At 38.7% G+C, this 16,265-nt stretch overlaps 1 protein-coding gene across 1 annotated transcript in view; it reads left to right on the top strand.

The window, feature by feature from the left end:
* DNAH14 (dynein axonemal heavy chain 14) overlaps positions 1-16,265 on the top strand; it is a 321,439-nt gene that overhangs the window by 57,693 nt on the left and 247,481 nt on the right. The window contains exons 13-17 of the mRNA XM_089311474.1: positions 6,280-6,541; positions 7,003-7,048; positions 7,532-7,629; positions 12,703-12,866; positions 13,586-13,930. Of these exons, the coding sequence (XP_089167600.1) occupies positions 6,280-6,541; positions 7,003-7,048; positions 7,532-7,629; positions 12,703-12,866; positions 13,586-13,930 (915 nt within the window). The remainder of the gene's footprint in view (positions 1-6,279; positions 6,542-7,002; positions 7,049-7,531; positions 7,630-12,702; positions 12,867-13,585; positions 13,931-16,265) is intronic.

Below are 16,265 nucleotides of genomic sequence, written 5' to 3'. Positions count from 1 at the left end.
TTCCTGTTTGTCGATTCCTATAGTAGAGCCATTCTAAATGGAGTTAGGTGATACCTCATTGTGGTTTTGATTTGCATTTCCCTGATAGCTAATGATCCTGAGCATTTTTTTTTCAAGTGTCTGTTGGTCATTTGAATTTCCTCTCTTGAAAAATATCTGTACAAGTTCTTTGCCCATTTCTTAACTGGATTGTTTTTGCTATTGTTGAATTTGAGATCTTTATATATTCTGGATGTTAACCCTTTACCCATTACATAGCTTGCAAATATTTCCCCTCATTCTATCAGTTGCCTCTTGACTGTGCTGAATGTTTCTTTTGCAGTGCAGAAGCTTCTCAATTTGATGTAATCCCATTTGTCAATTTTGGCTTTGATTGCCTGTGCTTCTGGGATCTTTTCCAATAAGTCTTTGCCTATGCCAATGTCTTCCAGAGTTTCTCCAATGTTCTTTAGTAATTTGATGATATTGAGTCATACACGTAGGTCTTTTATCCATTTTGAGTAGATTTTTGTGTAAGGTGTAAGGTAGAGGTCTAGTTTCATTCTTGTGCACCTGGAAATCCAGTTTTCCTAGCACCATTGTTGAAGAGACTGATTTATCTCCTTTCCCAGCACCATTGTTGAAGAGATTGATTTATCTCCATGGATTGATTTTAGCTCCTTTATCAAAGAAAAGTTAGCTGTAGATGTGTGGATTGATTTCTGGAGATTTTATTCTGTTCCATTGGTCTATACATCTGTTTTTGTGCCCATACCAGGCTGTTTTGATTATAACTGCCCTGTAGTATGTCTTGAAATCAGATAGTGTGATGCCTCTTGCTTTGTTTTGTTGTATAAGATTTCTGTAGCTATTTGGGGTCTCTTGTTTTTCCATAGGAATTTCAGCATTTTTTCTAGATCTGCAAAGAATGTCATTAGTATTTTGATTGGGATTGCACTGAATCTGTAAATTGCAATAATGTTCATTCTTCCAATCCATAAACATGGAGAATTTTTCCACTTTTTAATGTCTTTCTTTCTTTACTCTTTTACAATTTTCATTGTAGAGATCTTTGACATGGTTGGTTACATTTATTCCAAGATATTTAATTATTTTTGAAACTATTGTGAAGGGGATTGATCTTAGGTGTTCTTTCTCAGCCATGGCATTTTTGTGTGTTGATTTTATATCCTGCAACTTTACCAAACCCTTTTATGGATTCCAATTATCTCTCAGTGGAGTCTTTTGGTTCCCCAATATATAGCTTCATGTCATCTGCAGATAAGGATAGTTTGACTTCCTCCTTTAAATTTATATCCCTTTGATTTCTTTTTCTTGCCTAATGGCTCTGGCTAAAACTTTCAGGACTATGTTAAATAGTAATGATGAGAGCATCCTTTTCTGGTTCTGGATCTTAGGGGAAATGCTTTCAGCTTTTTACCATTCAATAGATGTTCACTAAGGGTTTGTCATAAATTGCTTTGATTGTGTTGAGGAATGTCCCTTCTATATCCTGTTGATTAAGATTGTCATCATGAAAAGATGTTGTATTTTATCAAATGCTTTCTCTGCATCTATTGAGATAACCATACCATATCATTTTTGTTCTTTAGTTTGTTAATGTGATGTGTTAAATTTATTGATTTGCAAGCATTGAACCATCCCTGCATACCAAGGATAAATCCCACTTGGCCCTAGTGAATAATCTTTCTGATGTATTCGTGGATTTGACTGGCTAATATTTTGTTGAGGATTTTTGCATCTATGTTCATCAGGAATATTGTTCTATAGTTCTCTTTATTGTATCCTTTTCTGGCTTAGGAATTAAGGTGATACAGGCTTCATAGGAGGAGTTCAGTAGAGTTCCCTGTGGGGAGCAACTCGGACTAGACTAAGTTACTCGAATTAAGACTTATTCTATGCATCTGCTCTCCCACCATATGGCGCTGGGAGAGGAGTAAACAGCTTCTACGCAGCTACCTCCAGTTTGACCAATGAACTGCAGGAGCTACTCCTGATTGGGGGAGAGCAGTATGCTCGGCGTGTGGGTAGCAGAGTTGGGATTGGTGGAAGAGGACTATAAAGGAGGAGAGAGACAACTTGCACCAGGAACATCTCTCTGAAGGAACATCCGGATAACATCTGAGCAGCCCCCAAGAGAGCCGGCCGGCGGTGTGCTGCTCCCCCGCGGAAGTGGGGAAAGTGGCAGGGGGAACCGCCCCTCCACAGAGGTGAAGGGGTTGCCAGCCAACCCAGGAAGAACCAGCAGCAAACCCGGGAAGGGCCGAGCAGACAAAAGAACAATGCAGGGTCTAGTGTCGTTCCTCCGCGAAGAGGGGGAGTGACACTTCCCTCCCTTTTAAGTCTTTTGAATAGTCTGAGAAGAACTGAAATTAATTCTTCTTTAAATGTCTGGTAGAATTCAGCAATGAAGCTGACCAGTTCTGGACTTTGTGTTGGGTCTTTATTACTAAATGATTTTCTGTCTTGTTTATTGGTCCGTTTAGGTTTTTTATGTCTTCATGACTCAATTTTGGTAGATTGTATGTGTCTAGGAATCTATCCATTTCTTCTAGGTTTCACAGTTTGTTGGCAGACAGCTCTTTGTAGTAATCCTTGATGATTCTTTTTATTTCTGTGGTGTCTATTGTTACATTTCCATTTTCATCTCTAATTTTATTATATTATGTCTTATCTTTCTTTTTTTGGTTAGCTGGGCCAATGGTATATAAATTTTGTTTATTTTTTCAAAGAACCAGCTCTTCATTTCACTGATCTTTTGTATTTTTGTTTGTTTTGTATATTTTGTCTCTAATTTTAATAATTTTTTTCCTCCTAATAATTTGGGGTTTGGTGTTCTGTTTTTCTAGGTCCTTGAGATGCACTAATAGCTCATTTATTTGGTACCTTCCCAATTTCTTCATTTAGGCACTGCTTGCTATAAACTTCTATCTTAACACTGGTGTTGCTATGTCCTTTAATGTTTGATATGATTCATTGTCATCTTTATTTGTTCGCAGAAATATTTTTAATCTATTGATTTCTTCTATGACCCACTGCTCATTCAGGAACATGTTGTTTAGTCTCCATGTGTTTGCATATAATCTAAAGATTCTTGAGTCATTGATCCAGCTTCATTCCATTGTGATCAGCGATGATGCATGGTATAATTTTTTTAATTTGTTGAGACTTTATTTTGTCCAAGCATGTAGTCTATCCTAGAGAAAGTTCCATGCACTGATGAGAAGAATGTGTATTCTGAACTATAGGGTGAAAAGTTCTGTTGATTTCTGTTAGGTCCTTTGGTCCATAGTGTCAATTAGCTGTGTTGTTTCTTTGTTGATTTTCTCTCTGGTTGATCTGTCCATTGTTGAAAGTTGGGTGTCAAAGTCCCCCATTAATATTGTGTTGGAGTCTACATCTCCCTTTAGGTCCATTAATATTTCTTTTAAATAGCCAGACACTATGTAATTGGGTGTGTATACATTTATTATAGTCACATCTTCCTGTTGAATTGATTCTCTAATCATTACATACTGCCCTTTGTTTCTCTTAACAGTTTTTGTGTTAAAGTCTATTTTACCTGATATTAGGATGGCTACCCTTGCCTTTTTTCTTTTTCTTTCCACTAGCGTGGAGTATCTTTTTCCATCCTTTCACTTTTTCTGCATGTATCTTTGTTGATGAAATGTTTCTTGTAGGCAGAAAATAGATGGGACTTATTTTTTAATCCATTCAGCCATTCTGTATCTTTTAACTGAAGACTTAGGCCACTTAGATTCAATGTGACTACTGATAAGTAATGAATTGGCCCTGCCATTTTCCCATAAATATTTCCATTGTTTACTTTGGATTTGTTTTGTACTTTAACTGGGGGATTTTCTGCCTTCACCTTCTTTCATAATGATGGCTATCTTTCTGTGTTTCTGTGTATAGCACATCCGTAAGCATCTTTTGTAAGGCTGGATGAGTAGTGACAAATGCTTTCGATTTCTGTTTGTTATAGAAATTTTTATTTCACCTTCACTCATAAATGGTATACCAAAACCTTGATAAGCTCTCAGGGTACAGTATTCTGGGTTGACATTTTTTTTCTTTTAAGACTTGGTCTATGTCTCTCCATTCTCTTCTAGGCTGTAATGTTTCTGATGAGAAGTCAGATGTGAGTCTGATTGGAGATCCTCTGAAAGTAATCTGGCACATCTCCAGTGCACATTTTGGAATCTTCTATGTTTTACTATGGAAAGTTTGACTACAATGTGGCATGGTGAAGCAATCTTTTCTGGTCATGTCATTAGGAGTTCTGTGTGCTTCCTTTCTTTCTCCAAATTAGGAAAGTTTTCTGTAATTATTTCACTAAATAGGCCATGTAGTCCATTTTCTTTTCATATTGCATTGTTTGATAGTATCCCATAAATATTCAACACTGTTTTTAAGTTTTATAATTTCTTTTTTTTTTTTTTGTCTAACTGAAAGACTTCCAGATTTGTCTTCTGGCTCAAATGTTCTTTCTTCTGTCTCAGCAAGTCTGCTGTTCAGGCTTCCCACTGCATTTTTTACTTGATCTATTAAGTTCTTCATTTCTAATACTACATTTTGATTTCTCTTTAAAAAATCAATTTCATGGGAGAAATTTTCCTCTTGTCATGTATGGTTTTCTTTAGTCTGTGGATTTGCTCCTGGTTGCTTTTGTCTAATCCGATAATTAATTTTTTGAATTCCATTTCTGGCACTTCATCAATCTCTTCATCTTCACATTCTAATATTGAAATGTTGTGTTCCTTTGTTGGGGATGGGGAGGTCATGGTGTCTTCCTATTCTTGCTTCTTGAATTTGTGTTTGTTTTCAGGCATTTGTGAAGTTAATTTTTTTTTTCTCGGATGGCTTTTATCTTTGAGCTATGCCTCTGTGGCTTAGTGGGATGTCTGCACCTTCAGTGAATATCAAGAGGTGTGTGGTGGGTGTAGCCAGGAAGCTCTGATCAGTGCTCCAGGGTGGTGTGAGTATCCAGGGTAACACCTGAGTTGGGTATGGTAGATCGCTTGTTAACAAAAGCGGGGGAGTGGTCACCTCTGTTGGTGTGATCACCCCCACACCTCTAGGCTAAGCAATGCCTGGGTATTAGCTCCCAGTGTGTTCAACACTCATCAGTGCCACTGTATGGACCACAAAAATGATTTGTACAGTCCTCACTGTGAGCTCAGTTCTTGCTGCAATGACCTGCCCAAACAACCAAGGAGCTCCAAGCATATGGATCTGCACCCAGTGATTACTGAAAGACCCAACTACACCCTGTACCCTCTCCTGTAATCATTGAATCACTCTTCCCAGCCACGCAGTGGGGTCTGCAGTGTTTTCCCTCTGCTGGAATCTCTGGATCACACGCATACACAAGAGCCACTTGCCAAATCTTGCTCTCTCCCTGCCACTGCTACCAGTGCTACCAGGAAGATGGTGTCCTGTCCCAGCCAGTTGCTGTGCACGTATACTAAGGCTTCCACAGCTGCTGCCCAAAGCCAAAATAGTGCCCATCCTTTCTCAGCTGGGCAGTGGGTGCTGTTGTGGGGAGGTTGGGGTGAGATAAAGTTTCCCCCTACTTCCACTGGGTCCGTGGGCAGCCGCCAGCCCCCAGAGCGCTAGTCTGGACTCAGCCATGCTCCTCCTCTGGCTGTATCACCATGGGTTCTTGCAGTTCGGTCTCACCTCTGTTGCCAAGCTGCCACCTGCTCCTGCCCTGGTTGTTGCAGTCGTGTGTTAGGCTTGAGTTCATGCTGAGCATCCACACCTTCCCCACAGATTCCCGTTGTTCTGCATCTCATAGGGTTTCTGGGGCAGTTTGCTCTCCAATTCCTGCTGAGAGTGCACTTCCTACACTTTTTTTCCCACTGTTTATCCCTAGCCTAGCGCAGTATGTTGTTTCCCAATCTGCCATCTTGGGATCCTGAAGTGTATTTCTTAATTGAAGTCTTTACCTGGGTACAGTGTAACATTGCCTGTTGAGCTTTTAGATGTTCCCAAGTCCTGGATCCTGCCCTTAAATCTCTTGTGTTATATTTTTGATAACCTCTCAAGTAGCTAACATGTAGCTACCCTGGGGTAGTATGGGGGTGGGGGGAGTGCCATATTTATAATATACCATTTATTTCATGTGGAATTCATTTTCACACACAAGCATCAGCTATGTGGTAATACAGGGCTATTCAGTTATACTGGAGTTATAATTTATCATTTAAAATCGAAGTTTTGCATTGTCCACTAGTTCTGGCTGTCACTGGCACACTTACGTATCTGTTCAATTAGACTTTGAACTTGAGAACAATATACGCACCAATATTTGAAGTAAATCTGCACTTGAGGAATCTTGCGGAGAGTGAGTCATCAGAAGACTCGAAGGAGACCCTTCCTGAGTCTGACCAGCACAGTGAGAAATCCGAGCTGACTGAGGAAGCTGAATCATCCAAATATGAAGACCTCTGTGACCCAGGTACTTACTCACCTGCAGAGCTGCCCCTGAAAGCCGAGAAAAAAATCTCCACCTACAGTCTCGAGGAAATTCTTTCAGGTAAGACGCACGAGATTCCTTGCAGGGAGCGGGAAAAGACCAGGTGGGAGAAGTTCAATCATTTTGTGTATTATCAGTTTATAGATGGTGGTTCTCATCCACTTTAAATGGTACTAAAAGTGAGCGTGACCATGCAGACCATTTGTGGCTCATGTCAGTATTAACAACTGGCCCTCATTTCATCTCGATACACACACAGCTTCTTGCTGAGAGGGCCTGGCCCTCCAGCAGCAGGAGCAGTACCCAGTGTGTGTGTTAGCAAGGCTGACTCCTGGCTCCATTTCTGAGTGCCTCCATTCCCTGGGGGTGGAACCCACCATCTGAATGCTGCCTTTCTGTGACCTCGCTAGCTGATTCTTAGGCTGTCTGGAAAGCACTGACATACATCAAATTTTGTCATTTATCTGTTAAAACTATCAATCAACTTGTTATTCTTTCTTTGTTTCAATGGCTGCTTATAGACAGAGAATTCACAACTGAGTTTGGGAATAGAAACGTATACAATGAGTAAGTATTGGTCTTTTTTGTTTCCTTTTTCATAAGTGTCTTTTGAGCTTTGAAATTGAATAGCTTTTAACATTTTGCCACATTCATTTCATATGCAGACATATATATATATACACACATATATACTACTTTTCTTGGAAACAAATATTAATATCACAGTGTGAGGGATTCATGCTACTGCCGATAATGTGGGTAAAGAAGGGTATATTGTCATGTACGTGGTATGACACAGTGAAGCAGTAGTTAACTACATAGCAAACTATGACATCCACACGAATTTTGTACTCTATATTAACTTCCACAAATAGGAGAAAATGTGATATTTGTCTTTCTGGGTCTGGCTTATTTCACTTAGTATAATTATGTCCAGTTGCATTCATTTTGGAGCAAATGTTGGGATTTCATTTATTTAAAATGACAAGTAACTGTATTTTATGTTTCTTACTATAGTCTGCACAGTGCTTTCACTGTTTTCTCTCTTAGACTTTCAGAATGCCACATGGATCTCTTCATAGATCCTAACAGATTGGAGTTTTCAAGAAAAATTCAAAATATGCTGGCTAATATTGAGAAATGTATAAGTGAGTACTTTAAATGTTTAGAGCAATGTGTTGTCTTCTTTGGCAATATTTTCTTAAATGTTAGCATCTGAAGCTTTTACCCAAGGATGTGACAGATATTATACAGTTTGGGGAGATCACAAATTCATTCTTTGGGAATCAGAAATGTACATTTGGAATTATTTGAAAATATATGAATTATACATCTAACCAGAAAGCACATGAAAAGGTGGGAATTAGCGGCCAGCGCCGCAGCTCACTAGACTAATCCTCCACCTTGCAGCGCCGGCACACCGAGTTCTAGTCCCGGTCGGGGTGCCGGATTCTGTCCCGGTTGCCCCTCTTCCAGGCCAGCTCTCTGCTGTGGTCAGGGAGTGCAGTGGAGGATGACCCAAGTACTTGGGCCCTGCACCCCATGGGAGACCAGGAGAAGTACCTGGCTCCTGTCATTGGATCAGCGCGGTGTGCCGGCCGCAGCGCGCCAGCCATGGCGGCCATTGGAGGGTGAACCAAAAGCAAAGGAAGACCTTTCTCTCTGTCTCTCTCTCTCTCTCACTGTCCACTCTGCCTGTCAAAAAAAAAAAAAAAAAAAGGTGGGAATTAGGAAAACCGGCCAAGGCTTCAGTATTTCCAATCATGTACTAGAGAACTGTATGACACTTAAATATAAGCTTTCATGTCATGGCCTAACATTTTATACTTTAAATAGATTTGATCTCACTCTGTTCCTGCTATGTATAGGTATAGCCACCTGAAATTATATGGCAACAAGTAGCCTAGCCAAATACTTTTTTATTTTCCATGATAAGTTTTATAAAGATCCTAAGGGCCAGAGTTGTGGGATTGCAGGTTAAGCCACCACCTATGATTACAGCATCCCATATGGTCACCAATTCAAGTCCTGGCCACTCTACTTCTGATCCATCTCCAAGATAATGGCCTGGGAAAGCAGCAGCAGATGACCCAAATGTTTGAGCTGCTGCACCCATGTTGGAGTCCTGGATAAAACTCCTTGCTTCATCCTGGCCCAGTCCTGGCCATTGCAGCCCCTTGGAGAATCAGCTAGCAGATGGAAGATCTCTGACTCTCTCTCTCTCTCTCTCTCTCTCTCTCTCTGTAACTCTTTCAAATAAATAAATAAACCTTTTTAAAAAATCTTTAAAAAAAACTGGACCCTAACAGTCCTTAAATATTATATCATTCTCCAGTGACATCGCATGGTTTGCTGAGTTTAAAGGGTGATCTTTCTGGCTTAAACTGGTATCTAATCCATTATTTGCCTTCTGTTTTTCAAGCCCTAGGAACTCAGTCTTTTTCACTATGCTTTGCAACTCCCAATATCTACTAAGAGTCCTCTTTCTACAAAGCTAACTGAAATACTATCAGCCTGTCCGTTGAAATATCATACCTACTTATAAGTATTTTCATTGTATAATAAAGATCAAACATGGATTTTCCTAAAAAATATAAGAAATATCACATACTTTTTAAAATCCTTTCTCTAGAGCATTTTGAATCAGTCAGATAGGGGTTTCTTGCTTAGCAAAAATCCATAGATAATAGTATCTTGCAGTATCATACACTTAACAAATATTGCAGAGACGACTGTCATCGCGTTAGGCTGCCCCACCTCATTTTCCTCAGCAGTCTATAGATTTGTTGGACTTCCTCCTGGCTTTCAGTAATGCAAGATGAGAAGTCTGATGCTACTATGATTTCCCTTCTTTGTAAACCAATTTCTGTGCAGTAATTTATCATTTGGAGTTGCATCATGCCATGCTAATATTTCTTGAACTTCAGTTACGCTTTCCATTCTGAAGAACTAAGTCTTCTAGCAATCTCTCCATATGTTTTTCTCCTTTGGATTTTTCAGTTTTGCATCTTTGGATTTCCTGGGCCTGAATATCTTAACCTTTACATTTTTTCCATGTGATGAAATGTTTCTACCACTTGACTTTCCGTAAGTTTTATTATGATGTAATTTGAGACCAGGGTTGTACAGTGCTCCTGCAGTCTCTTCACATGTGTCACCACAGTGTAAATATCAAAATTACAAAATTAACATTAAAACAGTAGTATTAATGAAATGACAGGTTTTGATTGGGTTTTCTCAGATGTTTCGCTAATGATCTGTTTCAGTTTCAGGATCTAGTCTAGGACTGCACATTATGTTTAGTGTTACGTGTCTTGGATCTTTTCTGATCATGACATTTTCTCAGTCTGGCCTTGTCTTTGGATGAGTACTGCTCAGTTAATGTGTAGACTGTCCATTAACTTTGGGTTGATGGCATTGCCTCTTGATGAGAGGCAGTTTTGCAGTTGGACGATGACGATCGCAGTGGTTGGGCCACTTTTTCAAAGCATTGAGCCATGTAGCACATGATGTCAGTATATCTTTTTATGGGTGATACTCACCATGGCCACTTGGCTAAGGTCTGCCAGGTCTCTCCACTGGTAATTTATGAATCACAAGAGGAAATACAGGAACTTTAGGGGGAGGGGAGGAAATTTGAAAAACTATACAAATACCTCATTTCTCTTAAAAATTTGGCCCACTAATTTTGGCGTCCATCACTGAATTGTGCCTGCAGCAATTACTACTGTAGCATTCCAACAGTGACCTTCTATGTCATTTCTTACACATGGACAAACTGGAATCTTTCTGTCGGGAATAACTGTGTCTTCCCTATATGTTTATTTTTTTACTTACTTGTATCAATATGGACTCACTAGTATAAGGCCCTTTGAAAAATTCATGGAAAATGCACATTATAAAAAAACTATGCACAGTTTTCAAAAAGGTTTGAACCAAAAAAAATTTTAATTCCATTTTTCCATGAATTGTTCAAGTCCCTCATATATTTTTCTATACATACATAATAATCTGCATGTAAATATAAATCTATGTAAATATGTGTATATTTATATTTATTTATCTTGGAAATAGTCAAACATTTAAATGACCCCATCATTTCAGCTACTAATATATAGCAGTTATTTTCCTTTTGCATTATATGTACATATTTATAAATTAGCAAACTTTATAGGTAAAATATTTTGTGATCATTTAGAATTAGAGATATTTTCCAATGGCTGCATGTGCATGCGTTCTCATGATTATCATTTAGATGGCTGTATAAATCTGTCACATCAATGTACCATAATATACCTAACCATGACCATAATAATAAACAAATATTCATTGCTATAGACAATGATGCAATCAATATCTTCTGTTGTATGGCTGTGGCTTATACTGATCTTAAAATAATTGTATAAGAGTTGAAGTTGTTGAGCCAAAAGTCTTTATCTTATTCATTTCTATGATTTTCTGTTAGATTAAGAAAAATTAACCTTTGGTCTTCAATAAGAATTTTTAAAAACTGATCCCAGTGGGTAATTGGCTTAATTTTATGGTAATGTGTTTTCCCATATATAACACCATTTTGAAAGGATACTTTTTTAGAATTGTTATAAAAGTTTCAAGGCATGATAGTAACATAGTTAGGCCTTTCCCATGATAACATTATTAAAACATTGTCCCACTTTCTAATCCTAGTATGATCTCATTTTTACACATAAATACTTGACACTCTGATATTTATTGGCATGTGTTATGAATTAGTATTTCACCTTTAATATTCCACCTGGATGACTAATGACTGATCTGTCACAGCACTATTTATTGAGCAATCCATTCCTCATGCCCACTGATTGGAAATGACACATGTATTCATCACTTACTGTATTCCAGTATGATTTGATTTTATTTCTGGACTACACAGTTACAAGTCTGTAACTTAGATACTGATACTATATTGTTTGAATTATGATGAAGCTTTGTAATATTTTTAACATTTGTTAGTGGTCTCCTTTTACTCCTTTCCTCACCATAAATTTCCTGGGTCCACTACTCTTTGTCTCCGTCTTTGGAGTATAAATCAGTATTACTGCCAATTTCTCTTGCTGCTGACACTGTTGCAGCCTTGCTTTGGAAGAGAATTCTCTCCAGCTGGCTCCTGTGCTCTTTCATCTCATCCTTTTCCTTTGTTTGTGGCCACATCCTTCGTTTCTGTCCCCCTAGGATCCTTTCAGGCTCATCTTGTATTTTCCTTGCTCTAGCCCGGAATCAACTATTTCTCTATTGAGAATGAGAGAATGAAATGTAGGAACTAAGATCTAGACTCTCAGTGTGCTCATTGCTATGGAGTGTCACTATTTACAGATACATCGGGTACGAGATGCAGAAAATACATGTATGCATACTAGTTTATGCATTGATGGCAACAGCTAGGACTGGGCCAGGCTGAAGCAGGAGCTTCAACCAGGTCTACCATGTGGGTGGCAGGTGTTTTCTAACCTTTGCATTCTCTTAATGATGTGAAGTCCCAAATATGAATATTTGTTCAGTGACTTATTTTCATTTTCTATTTAAATTATACCTCCCCGGCCGGCGCCGCGGCTCACTAGGCTAATCCTCCGCCTAGCGGCGCCAGCACACCGGGTTCTAGTCCCGGTCGGGGCGCCGGATTCTGTCCCGGTTGCCCCTCTTCCAGGCCAGCTCTCTGCTGTGGCCAGGGAGTGCAGTGGAGGATGGCCCAGGTGCTTGGGCCCTGCACCCCATGGGAGACCAGGAAAAGCACCTGGCTCCTGGCTCCTGCCATCGGATCAGCGCGGTGCGCCGGCCGCAGCGCGCCAGCTGCAGCGGCCATTGGAGGGTGAACCAACGGCAAAGGAAGACCTTTCTCTCTGTCTCTCTCTCTCACTGTCCACTCTGCCTGTCAAAAAAAAAAAAATTATACCTCCCCTACCATCACCCCATTTCCTGTGAATCTTCTATTTCTATAATATGTAATCCAAACCTGAGCCCATCTTTAAATTGCACTTATCATACAGAATAACATTTAGCTTTCACAACAAATAAGCCTCAGTTTTGAGCAGTTCTAGATGTCATTTTGAAGTGTGACTTTTTAAAAAATTGTAGTTAAGGTATTTAAATTTCATGTATTTCATATACACAGATTTAGGAACATATTGATAAAGTGTGACTTTTAAGACACCTGAAAATATTAACTCTTGAATTATATGTTTTAGCCACAATCACTCCCCTTTGCCAAGATGACCGCCTGTCTATATTTATTGATTTGCCTCCAATCATAAGTTCATCGAATGATACAGAAAGTCTAACAAAACCTAAGAAGACTACATGGCCAGATTGTCAGCTACTTTTTGAAATGGATCCTGATTATCAAAACAAAGTAAGTTTTAAAAAAATTGGTCTTTAGGGAGTGTTTGGTTTAAGGAATAGAAATTCACTTAGATGAAATGGATTTTAGAGTATCATAATTCATGTCAACTTGAAAACTAATTCCCAGGTTACTTTTCCATTTGTCTTCCCCAGAATCTCACATCTCTGCTCACTTCTGAGTGTTTTCTCCAGCTTCCATTATGAAGATGAGCTCTCTCTTGTATGGCTCCCATAACATTTGCTTGTCCATATGTTGATTTGCCATACCCTAAATCATCTCATTGCCATCTAGCTAGATATTTTTGTTCAAATTCACAGAGAATGTAATTGGCTTTGTTTGGGTCAGGATTCTACCCTATCCAAAGTAGCTATGTCTTGGGAATTGGCTGAGATCATATATTCTATAGGACTGGCCTTTTCCAAGGCTATACAGAGAGCATTGTCTGTAAAGTGATGTGATAAGCAAGGAAATAAGTGATTTGTCTCTCCAGCACAGGACTAAAAATCAGAGGTTAACTTTAAATTTAAATAGCCTAGTAAGCCTTTGCATGAAATCCAAATTTTAGAAAGCCACCTATGTTTCTTACACTTATGTTTCCAATGTATTTAAACATTTTATAAAGATTCTGAACAAAATGTACTCCACATAAGACTATTAATATATCAGATCACATTTTTATTGCTCTCAGAATAAAAATTCTGACAACTCTTTCACCTGTGTATTTACAGATTGTGAGTCTCCTGACGATCATTGGTAATTCCATGGGCCTCGTTAATGATTACAGCTGCATGTTTATCAAGTATAGCACCATGATAGGGAAGGCCATGATCATTAGTACAAAATTGCCATCTATGGGAGAATTGACTGCAGAGCGGTTTAAAATTATTCTCAATAAACTGAGAAACTATCTTAAGCACATGGTGAACATGGTTATTGAAAAGCATGTTGGTATTTTCAAAGTTGTGAGTCTTGATTATCAGTCAAAGTGCTTACCCTATGTGGATACCGCCATACACGTGAGCCACACGCTGTTGGAATCTGAGATTCAAAGAAAAAATACAAACCTATTGGCAGTAAGTATTTTGAAAATTGTGTATTTCCTATTGCATAAGAATCTTTCAGATTAGTGATCTATAACTTTGAAATAGGGATTTATAAAGTATATGATTAATATTATTCTCTGAAAATTCTAATGTGCATTACTTGTTTGTGTCTTTGATCAAATATCACTTCATTAAAAAATTTTTTTCTTGATTATCACTAATAAAATCACCTCCCATGTCACTCCCTCCCTCCTCTCCCTGTTTATAATTTTGAGCAATAACATGCACCCTTACCTGGAGTTAGGCTCAGTACCTGTTTGTCGGTTGTCTCCTCCACTAAGAGGTAAACTCCATCCAGTTATGGAGCACCTGACAAAAATCTCTGAATACCAGTGCCTGTTAGGGTTTACTGTGCAGTAGAGATGACTTTGTTTTAGGGAGGCTTCCAGGCAAGCAAATCTCCCCTGGGACTACAGTGGTTTGAAATCTGCATGAATATTCCAGAGCTGAGAAAGTATGAAAACTTAGCGCACCTGCAATAACTGCCTCTTTATTCACTGCTCCTAACTGTCACCCATGTGAGTCTCCAGGACACAGAGCCTTATAGACCAGCCACTCTCTGCACAAGCACTCTGATTTGAACCACAACCCTGCTTATGGGTAGGAATTCTTAACACTAGCTACTGTTTGTTCAGTTATTCATTCAGGCCATCCATAAACATTTATTAAGCATTGATTGTAGGCTTGGCATTGTACTAAGCCCTGGAATGTAATGGTGAGAGAGAGAATCATTCAGAGAGTCTAATCTGGCAGAAAATACTTACCAAAGTACCTCATAAAACTTAGGTGGTTTTTTTTCTTTTGCTAGAAAAAAATGTATTAAAATATGAAGGAGGAGTAAGAGTTGGCTGGCCAGAGAAGAATGTGATGATCGCTCAAGTAATTGGGTCCTGTCACCTACATGGCAGATCCGTTGCAGGCATTTGTGAAGTGAGCCCATGATAGGAGCTCAGGATCTCTCTCTGTCTCCCTCCCTCCCTCCCTCTTCCCTTCCCCCTCTCTGTTTTTCTGACTCTCAAATTTTAAAAAATTTTTAATCAGAAATAACATGTAATATTAGCAATGCCTGATTTTATATCACAAATTACTAAATGTGCTAAGAAACAGGAACATATGACTCCCATGTGAATGAGGAAATCAATGGAAACAGCTAGGAATGACAAGGAAGAAGAGACCATTAGGCAAAGATCTTGAAACAGCTTATATAATTATGCACAAGCATTTAGATAAAAATGTAATAAAAATATAAGAAATAGACAAATGAAATATACAAAAGACCCAAAAATAGAACTTAAATGATGAAAAATACAATTATCTTAAATAAGATTCATTCAATAAGATTAATTGTAGATTAGACATTGTAGGGGGAAAAAAGCTGAACTTGAAAAAATAGCAATAAAATCTATCACAGAAGAAGCACAGAGAAGAAAAATGACTAAGAACAGAACAGTCTCATTTACCTGTGGTACAACACCAAGTGATCTATCTCATGTGTAACTGGAGTCCCACAATGAGATGAGAAAGAGGCAGGCAGGAAAAAGAATCTAAAAAAAGGTGAAATAATTTCCAAATTTGATGAAAACTGCAAACCAATAGATTTGAGAAGCTCAAAGAAACCCAAATGTGAAATTCTAAAAGAAAACACCACCAAAATCAATGAATACTAAAAACCACTGGTAAACGGTGACTTGATCAGCCCTCACCCTGACTGTTGATGAGCAGCTTAATATGTTATCCCTCTTAGTATTTTTTTTTGTTTGTTCTACTTAATACTTTTGGTTGAATACTGTAATCAATACACAATTCTTTTTAAGTGCTGAAACTTAACTGAAAAGTGATCGCTGTTAAATATAAGAGTGGGAATAAGAGAGGGAAGAGATGTGCAATTCAGGACATGCTCAAGCTGACTTACCTCAAACGGTAGAGTTAGAAACATACCAGGGGATTCGAATTCAATCCCATCGAGGTGGCATGTACCAATGCCATCTCACTAGTCCCAGTGATCAATTTCTGTTCACAATTGATCATAATGACAGGACTAAGAACCAAAGGGATCACATAAACAAGAATAGTGTCTGCAAATACTAGCTGATAGAATCAAAAAGGGAGAGAAGGATCCAACATGGGAAGTGAGATACACAGCAGACCCATAGAATGAAAATGTCCTAACAGCACTCTGGCCTCAGAATCAGCCCTTAAGGCATGCAGATCCGGCTGAAATGCCCATGAGAGTATTTCAGGCATGGAAAGCCAAGACACTCTGGGGGGGAGAAAAAAAAAAACCTAAATGAAAGATCTCCGCGAG

This window comes from Oryctolagus cuniculus, chromosome 13 (genome assembly GCF_051225735.1).
Source record: "Oryctolagus cuniculus isolate XC-2025 breed Fujian yellow rabbit chromosome 13, ASM5122573v1, whole genome shotgun sequence".
NCBI classification, from domain to species: Eukaryota; Metazoa; Chordata; class Mammalia; order Lagomorpha; family Leporidae; genus Oryctolagus; species Oryctolagus cuniculus.
Note: the sequence above shows the minus strand (reverse complement) of the source record. Positions and strands in the feature narration are given on the sequence as shown.